This window comes from Poecilia formosa, unplaced genomic scaffold (genome assembly GCF_000485575.1).
Source record: "Poecilia formosa unplaced genomic scaffold, Poecilia_formosa-5.1.2 Scaffold208, whole genome shotgun sequence".
NCBI lineage: Eukaryota > Metazoa > Chordata > Actinopteri > Cyprinodontiformes > Poeciliidae > Poecilia > Poecilia formosa.
Window position 1 is genome coordinate 964,168 of NW_006800147.1, and position 12,486 is coordinate 976,653.

The 12,486-nt window shown below is 33.2% G+C and overlaps 1 protein-coding gene across 1 annotated transcript in view; it reads right to left on the minus strand.

The window, feature by feature from the left end:
- LOC103148592 (uncharacterized) overlaps positions 1-12,486 on the minus strand; it is a 28,923-nt gene that overhangs the window by 15,454 nt on the left and 983 nt on the right. Inside the window, exons 2-11 of the mRNA XM_007567431.2 lie at positions 9,589-9,641; positions 7,416-7,442; positions 7,224-7,292; positions 5,948-6,001; positions 4,490-4,570; positions 4,297-4,335; positions 4,144-4,200; positions 3,979-4,044; positions 1,904-1,975; positions 202-306 (exon numbers count right to left, since the gene is read on the minus strand). Of these exons, the coding sequence (XP_007567493.2) occupies positions 202-306; positions 1,904-1,975; positions 3,979-4,044; positions 4,144-4,200; positions 4,297-4,335; positions 4,490-4,570; positions 5,948-6,001; positions 7,224-7,292; positions 7,416-7,442; positions 9,589-9,636 (618 nt within the window). The 5' untranslated portion in view covers positions 9,637-9,641. The remainder of the gene's footprint in view (positions 1-201; positions 307-1,903; positions 1,976-3,978; positions 4,045-4,143; positions 4,201-4,296; positions 4,336-4,489; positions 4,571-5,947; positions 6,002-7,223; positions 7,293-7,415; positions 7,443-9,588; positions 9,642-12,486) is intronic.

Here is a 12,486-nt window from a genome sequence, read left to right on the forward strand (position 1 = left end):
ACAATTATATTTAATGTTTCTGCACAAAACAATTTGAGGATAATGTCAGTATTTGTGTTCTTTAAAAAAAGAAGAAGTGGGATCTGCATCTCTTTACAGTCATGTGTTTTTAAAAAGACATTCCTTTCCCTTCATTTGTCATGATTGTGACATGAAGACTGTGAAAGAGCGGAAGCAGAACTGGTCTGTGTTGGATTGTACCTGTTTGTGTTCTGCATTGTGTTGCTCTTTGCTTTGGTCTCCCAGTTGTTCCTTCTCTGAACTGGTTTCTTCTGCACTGGGCTCGGGACTGGGCTCTCTGCTGGCCTGAGAAGTGACAACACACCAGTCACATCTCACCATTAACACCAGTTAAACGTAACCAGTAGACATGAAACAAAACAAAAACAGGAGAGAAAAGACAATGCAAATTAACTTACCTTTACTTTCTTACAAATGAGACATTTGAATTTATCCCAATGTTTATTAGAAAATTAATAATTATATCTAAAAAAAAACCACTACATTCTTCAGCTTAACACACACTGGAAGTGTGATATTTATGAAACAAATATATTACTTACTAAACCAAAATAAATTAAATATACAATAAAAGGTCACTAGCAAATGTCTTTTATATATAAATATATTTGAACCCCAAAACTCATCTTTCCACTTGAAATTACTTTTTTACACCAAAAGTAGCACTAAAATAAAGCAGAAAAAAAGCAGCAGCGCAGAAGAAAGCCAGGATGCAGCAGAATTTGCGTGAATGTTTTATTCAGTAACACCAATGTTCCTGACTAGTACAAGTTCGAAATGGATTGATCAGATGCCACCAGTCTGCATCGTTTTGTAGAAAATAATAGAGGGCGTGCTTTTTCTATATTTATAAATAAATTATGTGACGTGGGATTACAGTTAATTCTACCCCAAAGTGGTGAATTCAACATCAGTTGCACCAAATTAGTTTAGAGTTTATTTTTGCACCATATTGTTTTGTTTTTATGCTGTTTTCTGCACAATAAGTTAAGATAAACACGTAATAAAAATCATTTAAAAGTAACTGCCATAACGTCAGCATGGGCTACTGCCACCCAAAACCCCCCTCTTGCTGACGCCTCTGCTCAATGACTCAGTCAGGTTCCTCAGACATTATTTGACTTAATTACTTTGAAAACAAATGTACATGTGTCAACATGATCATATGACTGAAATAAAAGGACAATATTTACGTAAATATCACAAATCTTTTTGGGATTTTCAAATAGGGTAAACCATTTAGAGAGAAACTATGAGAATCACCAACTGTGAAAAAAGTATTTCCAAATAATTTGAATCTTTTAAGACTGAAATGTTAACCTAATAAAACTGCAAACAAAGCATCATCACAATGATTCAGTTGAGCTCTGCAGTCATGAAATGATGAAAAATTATTTTAATTATCTAGAAATTCAACATTTTTACTTTGTGCTATACAGTTTTTATTTTTTATTTGCTTTTTTTAACCTTGTAAATATCCCTCAGACGATTTGTACTGTGACGATTGGATTGGAGTCGGTCCTGGGATTCCTCCCCAATAAATCAGTTTTATGATGCCGGACTTGAACCTCAACTGGATAACGGCTCCTTGTTGTACCTCCTAATGTTTTAAAATTCCCATCACCAGTTAACCTTTGTTGAATTCAGATTGTTCTCGTTTTATTCCAGCAGCGTTAAAGTGTCAGCTGTTCCCTCCACCATCACTAAAAAACATTTAGCATTTTTCCACCACCAGCAGAAACCCCAGATGCTGCATCGTACCTTTGGTGACTTGAACTGCAGCCCTTTCATTACTCCTTTCAGAACGCCCTGCTGGCCACAGTCACACGTCACAAACAGACTGACAACACACACATTAACGAACACACACACACACACATACCGGTTTGTTGCTGGGAGCATGTTTGATTGGGACGTCATCTGATTTTTCCTCTTGGTCGTCAGTCGCGTAGCTCTGAGGAGAGAAAAATACCAGAAAAATACCAGAACATCAACTTGTTGAAACTTCTGTTTGGTAGAAGTGGTTAAAATGGCAGGGAGTAAAAATTATAATTTTTTTCTGTAGCACAATTAATCTTTGAGTTTAAAAAAGCATCAGACACCTGTTGTACCTGCATATGGTAGAAAGTTTGTAAATAATGACATTTTGCAACTTTTTATGAATTACATTGTTTTGTGACTGGAAACAAACATAGTTCAAGTCTGAATTAGGACTTTGCTGCATAATAATGTCCTGCTACTTATTGTAATAAATTATAATGTTCTGAGATCATTTTTAAGTAATATAATGGCAAAATAGCACAAGAACATATTCTCAAAGATTAATAAACTTTAATTTCTAATGAGTATTTAACCCTGAGACTGGAAGACAATTTAAATATACAAAATAAATAAACAAAACAACAAATAAAATGGACACTGAAGTCTCTGTAAACAAAACTGCTCTTCAAAACATGGTCTAGTTGAAACCACTGAACTAGACTGAAAACTTTTGTCATCTTGTCTTTGATAGAAAGAAAGAAAGACATGAGAAAAACACAATCATGCAAATGGAAATTACTGAGCTTGTTTATTAAATTAGTAAATTTTCAAGAGGTTATTGCGTCAGGTCAGTCTCTGTAACTGGACAGGTTATTACAACATACCCTGAAACTGCTGACTCAGAGCCTCTGGATGTCTGAATGCACAGCTATGTCACATTCATGTGCACATAGCGACACACCCACACCTGTTTGTCCTTCTGGTCTGATGCCTGAAACTGGTTTCCCATGACGGTCAAGTTTCCACCAGCAGAAAGCTCTGGGTTACAGCAACGTGGAAATATTTTAAACCGCCTCTCAATGATTTTCAAACTGGAGCAGATCCGAGTCATCAGCGGTAGCGATTTTTGATATGGGCAGTTGCCCAGGGCGACATTAGAGCAGGTGATGGATGGGGTGGGGAGATATTCCACAGTCACCTGATAAATTATTTATTTTTTTAAGCATATTTATTTGTTGGTTGGGTTTTGAAAACCTTTTTAATGCGTGAAGTTAATAATGTGTGGGCTGGGAATACGGAGGTAATTTTACATGCTTTGTGCAGGATTGAACTACATTTTGATCCAACCCAGAATTTTAAAGATTTCCTGTATTTTGATTGGTTAGGAGGCAGCAGAAGGAGGGGCTTTTCCAGGGCAACGTTCATGCAAAAATCACCACTGGTCATGAATGGTTTTATTTAGACTTTAGATGCTTTTTCAACATATGTGAAATACTTTCTGAAATACTTACTTATGTGAAATACTTATTTTACTCCAAAGTAAAAGAAAATACTGTGGAGGAATTTATAAAGTTTAAAAGATATGTTCAAGAAGTACAAAAATGCCTGAAAGCCAGGAAAGGTAAACATACAGAACTAGGGTTATATTAAAATGAGGCTCGGGGGCCACTTGCAGTCCTTTGAAAGTTTGTTTTTGGCCCCTGACCATAAATCAGAAATATGAGTAATTACTGCCTGAAAGCAAAAACCCAGATGGACATTTTTTTATTATAGTTTTTTCAGAGAGATTTTCAAGCAGACAAAAAAAGTATCTTTTATAAGCCAGGTTTCTGCTTTTCCACTTAAATTTATTGTAAGCAGAACCTCAGCTAACCTCGGACCAATAAAGAAAGAGCTGACCCACTTAGCCTAAAAAGAACAATTTACTTCTAAATTTTGAAATTACAATACTGTCTTTTAATAATCCAATTGTGCAATACCCTTACTAATGTTTTTCCATCAACAAAATTCATTTTCTAAAACAAAAGGACTTTGTTGCTTAAAATCTTGCATGTGCAGTATTGAGCAGATTTCTTTTATTTCTTAAAAGTTAATTTTAGTGCTTTCATCTAGACAATTTTTCACACAACATAATGATTATATAAATCAACGTCGTCTTTTTGATTCTCAGACAGGAAATCAGTGAGCTTTGCCTACTGTAAATGTTGGCATTTTCTCTTTTTGGCTGCGTCGAAACATTCCCGTCAGGCCGGACTGATTGCTCTACCAAAATAAGCACAGAAGAAGAAGACAGACGCAGACATTATGAATGCTGTTTGTAAAACAGGTGGGAGCTGGCGAAGTGCAGCTGCAGGTAAATACCCGCTTGAAATCCGCTTCATCTGCAGCAGCTTCTGGTTGGTCAGTTTCTCTGGAGGTCTGAGGGGAAAGATGACATTTTATTTAAAACATTAAAATAAACAAGGTGTATCATGGGATTTGATATAAATGCGGCTCTGTGCAGTAAAGCCGTACCTTTCTGGGTTCACCGGGCCTTGCTGCCGCTTTTGGTTCCTGCACAAACAAGAAGGGTAAATAAAACATAGAAGAAATGTGAAGCCTTGAGAAGCTCCTTCACCAAACCGCTGAATCATATTTATATAAATAAAAATCATCTAAATCTGAAGTGGTGAAGCTGGTTTTTAAGAATGAACCGACTGTTTTGTACCTTTTCTGCGAGTCTCGGGGAAGCAGCAGCAGTTTCAGACGGTTTTAGTTTGGTATGTTGTTGCTGGATGTTCCCATTCGGCTAATAAAATATAAAAAAACAAAGATAAAAAGAATCAGCTGGATATTGTTCAAGATTAATATTATTATTACAGTAAGACTACAGTTATGAAAGAAATCAGGACAGTCCATTAAATATTCACTTAGTTAATAAGAAATTTTATTCTCATATTGTATCTAACCTGTTTTGTTATGGTTGAAAAGGGACGTGAAGCAGGTAAATTTCTTTGACTAACTTTTTCTTAAATCAAAGATATAAACAAAAATCCGTTTTCCAACTGAGGACAGGGTTTCTGCAGGTTTCTACCAAATCAAATTTAATACTTTTAAAGACCTTTTAAAGAGCATTATGAATGAAATTTAAGAACTATATCTCCAAAGAAATGCATGAACTTCATCCAGCCACCTGGCAAAAAAAAATGCTAGTTAGCTAGTTAGCAACGGTATGTTAGCAGTGAGTTACAGAACGCAGTGAGGATGTCTACATGTGACTCAACCTTCTGCCTGATGGAAAAGTCCCACGAGAAAAAAGAAGTACGTAGTTTATACAATTAAATAATCCTACAAAGACAAAATTTAAGACCTGTGATTAAGATGTTTAAGACCAACTTACTTCTTTAAAAAGAATTTAAGACATTTTAATGCCAAATAAAAGACTTTATAAGGATCTGCGGGCACCGTGTACATGGTGAATTTTATGATACTGAGTGGAAAAGCATCATAAAATTCTGTTGCAGCAAAGCAAAGCCAAACCAAGACATGCCTACGTCCATGAGCTTCTTTTACCTGTTCTCTGTTCTGGTGTCTAAACTACAAAATTCTCATTTCTTTAACGATGAGAAGTTGATCTCTGTTTGAGACAAATAATTTCTCCTTGCCCACCTGTGACGATAGAGTAACTTGTGGGTTTTTGGAGACTTCACTTTCACTTCACGTTCATTTTAACTGTCAGGAGCACAAAAACGTATAAACGTCTGAGTTTTCAACAAGCAAACTTCCTTCAAAATGATCAGCAATAAGGTTCTCATAAAGCACATTTTATTTAAATCGGAATAAATGTTTGTCACCAAAAATTACAATTTGCATCACATTTAATAGAAAACTTTAAATGCTCTATTCTTCAGTGTTCACTCTTCATTTATATCCATATGTTTTTATAATTATTTAAACTGATAATAAATATCCAGGTCTAAATATTTAGCAGCATTCGATTAGTTTTACATGATTATACCTAGAATTAAACTCAATGAAATACATAAATATAGGACATTTTTAGACTATATCAGTGCGTCTCAACAGTTTTAACACAATATTCTCTTCTCTTTTTTTCAATATGTTATTTTATTTTAAAAATAAAAACGCCACCATCACCTGGTAGAATGCATTGTAAAATTAATACCTCGCTGTTTAAAGCTGCTGATTTTTTCATTCTGTACTGTGTGTGAATCAGCTCCTGTAGATAAAAAATAAATAAGTCAATTCATAATCCAAGTTGGAGAATTTTAAACATTTTAACTTTAATTCTAACTTTGTTAAGCATCTTTAAACCAAATCGCAACTCATTTTGTTCTTTTAAAAGCACTATTTACAAATCTAATCCTCTAAATGGTCATTATTTTGTAAGGAATTACACTTCTGTAGGAAGAGTTTAATCACTAATTTAAAAAAAAGAAGAGAAAAGAAAATACTTAAATATTTGTGAAAAAATTTAATATAATTTCACTTTTGTCACTGGTGGATCTGAAGTCTTTTGGCTGTTAAAAACACAGATTAAAGTGAGCAAATTTCATCAACTTACAAGGCAGAAGGATTACTTTTCCACACAGGGTCGGGTTGGTTTATGTTGCGTTTTTCCCTTTATAAATAAACCGTAATTTAAAAAACTTCCTGTAATGTTTACTGCGGTTGTCTTTATCTTATTTATCGTTACAATCTGAAACATTCGCATGAGACGAAAAGAAAAAACTCTCTTAAACTGTTGACTGTTTCACAGAGAAATTATAAAGAAATTACAGTCTTCATGACAAATCAAGCCTCTGGATTTTTATCTTATCAAGTTTAATTAATATTATGAGCAATAAGATTTAAAAAGTGGTGTCTGCTTAAAAGCCGGACTAACTTGTTACTGGCAAGTTGTCATCAGGAAGTAGGTCACTGTTACTAGTGGAACAAACCACTTCACAACAGAAACAGCAAGTCTTCTGACATGACTGCTTTTTTTAAAACAATCTATGTCAAAAACTTCCTGTTTTTATTGTTAAGAAAAATGTAAAAAGGAAAAAACAATCTCTAATGTGTTTGAGAATTACTGAGTTAACTATGAAAAACATGATGAATTGTGATTAAATATTTTAATAGATTGTCAGCTCTGTAAGTCGAGTTTAATTTTACAGAAGATGCTTTTCCCAGATGTGTCGGTTGAGTCCACTGCTCTTTTGCATAAAAACTGAAATCAGGACGTAACAACAAAATAAAACATGTATTGTTGTTGAAGTTAACATTCTTTTTTCTGAAGAAGAATTGAATTTGACAGGCAAGTTCATAAAACCCCCTCTTAGGCTTGATTAGTTTTAGATTCAACTCAATTAATACTTAATAACATTAATAAAGCAGAATTAAGATAAACACAAGCTTATATGAATGTTTTGTAGCTTTTAGTAAAACTTTGAACTCACAGCATCTTTGGGTCGAGGAGGCATCAACGGAGCTGGCTTCACATCTCTCTCTGCCTCGTTTCTTTTTACCTGAAAACAAAGTTTCAGCGTCTTAACATGCTGGAATTCATTTTAAAGCCCATTTATGGCACCTTAAAAACACAGGAATGACTTTATTACAAGTTAATGAAAGACTTGAGTTTATTGCACTACCTCTGTGGGCTTTGGAGGAGGTTTGGGCTGCGGGAAACAAAAAGGCACTGAATGAGTTTTGTCAGTTTGATTTAAAAGATTCCCAGGTCCCATCCCTCTGTCTTCAAACAAAAAGAGTCACAACCCAAAATATTTATACAGTTAAAGTTCATAAATTCATACTGTACACTATTGTAAGTGCATCTAATATTTTTTACCAATGTTCATATCAGATTTGTAAAAAGAGAAACTAAAAGCAGCTGAAAAGGAAAAAATAAATAAATTCAGAACAAAAACGATGGGAAAATTCATTTCAATTGAAGACGTTAGTTAATGTGTGGGTGAGATAAAACATCTAAGTCTCTTTCTGCATTTAAAAAAATGAAAAATCATTATGATGAAGCAGTAAGCCACTGGATAAACTGATGTTTTATTTTGTATTTTTTGTTATTTTTTATTTTAAATATGTTTAATTGTCTTCTGAGCTGAATTTTTATGTGAATATAGGTCAGATATACTTCATACTTCTTTCTGCTCCTTTTCATTCACTGTGCTTTTATTTGTTCCATGAACTATTCATATTTATTACTGAGTGAATGAAATGAAATGAAAAGCCAGCTACGGATAAACATTTAAAATAACGGTGAACTCTGTACACTAGAGGAACAACAGGACAAAAAGAGAAACGGTGTTCATGTTTTAAAGGGTGATCAGGTGCGCAGGGACATGCATGACTCTGGGAATGTGGAACATCCCTTCTCCACAAACAGCTGGAACCTGTCCGTTCGGTTTGGGTTATTTTAGTTTAGTCAGCCAGGATTTGTTTGTCTCACTCCCACATGAGGCCTGCGAGGCAATGGCATGTTTAGGAGGTTTGATGTGTGAGATATTTCATCTCTGCTCTGAAATGTGACACGTTATGAGTTAAACTGCCGAGCTGCTGGCAGAGACACAACAATCCACTTTAAGGTTCAGCAAACACATTAAAAACAGTAAAAACTCTGTCAATAAAACAACAAATGGAATCATTTATTTTAACATATACATGCAAATATTTAAAACATGAAAATTATTATTTTTTAATTTTCTTAAATCTACCAACAGATTAGAGTTTGTTTATAATTGATATTGTAAATACTAGCTAAGGTTTCATTTTATGCATGTATTTCATGCTTTTATGTGCAAATCTTTGTTTATAATTCACATTGTGGTAAGCAACACTTATTGTCTGGACTTATTGTAAAGAACAAGCTTACAATAATTTATTTAACTTATTTTTTGGAGAAAAAAAATATTACAAAAACTTCTTTTTTGGGAATAAAAAAAAATGTTATTCCTTCTTGGAAGGAAAATTGGCTGCTTATACTAATCAATTTGTAAAAAAAAAAATATGATCAATCTAAAAATTACTATTAGAAGCAGAGCTTAAATTAACATTTCCATAAAATCATGATGACATGTTGGAAGAAGGGTTATGATAATTTTGGGTTTTTCATTACAGTTGTTTAATTTTATTTCGTTGTGACTTTTGTCTAGTTCGTTTTAATTATTTTTTTAGAGTGTGTCTGCTAGTTTTTACAACTTATCAGTTAAAAACTGTTTAGTTTTAGTTTAGTTTTTATTAGTTATAGTAGTAATTTTAGTTTTTTCATACTTTGGTTAATGTTTAGGTGCAGAACTCAAAAAGGTCATAGTTTTGAGTTTATGTATACGACTGGGTAACAAATATCAACAGAACACATCAATTTTAAAAAATTATTTAATTATTGTTGAACTACAACTGATTCTGGCGTTTTTGATGCTGTCGCCATTTTGCGGACGAGTGTAAACGCTGCCAGCAGGATTACAGAGTGCTGTAATTTGCCAACAGCTGAACATAATCTAATTGTGTCACATCAGTTCAAAAGGCTGATAAATAGATTCATAAACATGCAAATGGAGGCTATGTATCTACAATTCAAGTATATTTTAGTAAGTTGTATGAACACATAACATAGTTTCAGTTAGTTATAGTTTTTCCCCATTAATTACCATTTTTATACATTTCCGGTAACAAAAACATTTCAGTTATTTTGTTTGTTTGTGTTAGCTATAATAACCTGACGCTGTTCGTTGAGCACAGCTTAACATTTTTATGTTGAATAGATATAATCTGATCATACTGATTGTGTTTTGTGTTTGCAGGTTTTCTCACCGGTTTTGGCTTCTTTTTGACCTCTGGCTTCATCATACAGGCCTCCATCCTGCCTGCAGGAGCGACACAAAGACAGTTCAGCAGGAAGCTTTTGGGTTTGTAGTGGTTTGTGAGTGAGAATTGTTCATATAAAGAGAAGAATATAAACGTTAAGAAACCAGTGACCTCTGCATACATTTACACTAATAAACCTGCATTAAAGCCATTATCATCAGGAATACTGTGGTCATTTTCATGCTAATTTGAATAATTATTTAACTTTTATTTCATGCATTACTGTAAGATATGAAAATTAATTAAAAACAACTCTGATGATAGACTAGTGTTTTAGCTGTTTTTTTTACCAGCTGAAATTTTGAGTGAAATGTGAACAGATTCAGTTTCCACAGCTAACTTGAAAAAAAAAATTGAATTGAAGAAAAAAATTACATTTTATTTTTTGGCTAAAAAACTCAGCTACATTCTGAAGAAAGAATAAATCTCCAGACTTAAAAGTTCATAATTTAAACTCCTTTTCACACTTTATAAAATACAAATATTCAATTCATGGCTCATATTTATTCAGTGAGCAGAAAAGCATGGGAAAAGAGAATTGATAAAAGAATGAAAGGAAAGAAAGAAAGGTTCAAGATCATAATGAATCTAAGACAAAAAAAATTATACAAGAAAGAAAATGAGGAAGAAAAGGCAGAAGAAATAAGATAAAAGAGGGGAAAAGGAGCGACACAAAAGATAGGAAGGGTGGAAAGATGAAAGTATGTACATGAGGAAAGAATTAAGGACATAAAGAATGGAAGAACAAATGGGAACAAGGTGGCAACAAAAAAAGAGGAAGAAATCAGAAAAAGAAGAAATGACAAATAAATAAAGAGGAAGCAAGAAGACAAGAAAGAACAAAACGACACAAAGGAATAAGATTCATGGGGAAGAAAGTGATGAAGGAAAATGAGGGAATACCACAAGGAAAAATAACTGAAAAATAACATTTGTTTCTGCGTGCTTCCTTTTCCAAACTGATCCTTTTTGTAATTTTCTCATGAACACTGGAACTGAAAGATATTTTAAATATCCAAAATAAATAAACAAAACAACAGAAACAACAAAAAAAATTAATCATGAAGTAAACAAAATTGTCCTTCAAGAAAAGGTCTAATTGAGACCAAAGAACCAGACTGAAGACTTTTATCGTGCAGTTTTTGGTACAAAGAGAGAAAAAAGAGAAACGATAAATAATGTAAATTACTGGGTTTGTTTTAGTTTATCGTGTGATTAATACATTTATTGCTTATTCCGACAGGCCTAGACAAGATCGCTCCTGCACAGCTTGTTTACTCTTCTCTAACCTCTGCTATTATCAATATATTTTCACTCAGTTTGTGATCAGTAAATGGATATCATATGTTTCAAACTGCTAAAAGCATCTTGAAACATTCAGGATCTCTCAGATCTTCTTGCTAAAGATTTTTGCCATGCAATTGGTGGACTGATTACGAGTTTAGATACACAAACAGTTGTCTGTTCCTGAAGTTTACCCACTGAGGAAGACCATTTCTGCCAAAATTTGCAACAGGATCTTGCATGTCTCTTTTAAATGCCTGTGGTGGAGAAGGCAGAACTGCATAATGGGGCAGCGTTATTCAAATAAGAGACCAAAAAGAAACTAAAATGCATTATCTTGCACAAACTAAAAAAACAAACATGTAGTATATCTCCCACCGGTCCACAACAACTGATGTGTCTGGATGGACGCTGTTCATTGAGCACAGCTTAACACCATTATTTTAGCAAACATTTTTTTATCTCTGAGATCCAACCTTCAGAACGATGGACTGCAAAAACAGAAAGTCTTACCACTGATTTTTTATCTAGTTTCTAGTAAATATCTTAGTACACTTGAAATAAGAGAAAACGATCTTACAAGTAAGATTATACGTACCTGTTTTAAGTTAATAATTCCTTAATTTTGATGAAAAAGTACTAGTCCCATTGGCAGATTATTTCACTTATAACATGGGAAAAATGTCTTGTTATAAGTAAAATAATCTGCCAATGGAATTAGTACTTTTTTTAATCAATATTGAGGAATTATTGACTTAAAACAAGCACCTATGTCTTGCTGAAAAGTAACTTCTAAGTTAGCTTTGTGCTAAGATATTTACACTAGAAACTAGACCAAAAACACTAAAAGATTTTGTGTTTTTGCAGAGTGCAATTGAGGTTAGGTTTGTACTTTGACTGGACCATTCCAGCACATGAACATAATTTGATCTGAACCATTCAATTATGGCTTTGGCTTCTGGATATTATCCTGTTGTTATCCTGTTGGAAACTGAACCTCTGTCCCAAGTTTTCTAAAAGGCAACCAAAAACTGTACTTAAATAGTAGCAGGACTACTTCAGCGTATTTTACTCAAGCAAAAGTAAAAAGAAGTCTTCCAAGAACTTATTCAAGTAACGGTTAAAAACAAAGTATTTGGTAAAAAAAAAAAAAAAAAAAAAAAAAAAAAAAGTAGCTGAGTAGTCATAACATCTGATTTTATATATAAAATTATGTTATCCAACAGTCAAAAGTTTAATATTGTATGTAAATTCTGATATTTTAAAGACCTACATTTTTTATAAAATAACAAAATACCAAATTCAAGCAGAATCGTTGTTTTCCAAATAAATTTCTTCATTATAAAACTTATGAAACTAATATTTATTATAGGTAATGTGTATATACTGTATGTCAGAAAAGATTAAATTACTTTCAGTGACAAAGTGTAGCGTTTAGTGTAAATATATGATTTCCAAATGGTACATCAAAACGAACAGACGGAAGATAACATTAGAACATAGATTGTGTTCAAACAGGAGGTCTCACTTCAACATAAATTGCAGATGTGTGTGTGTGTG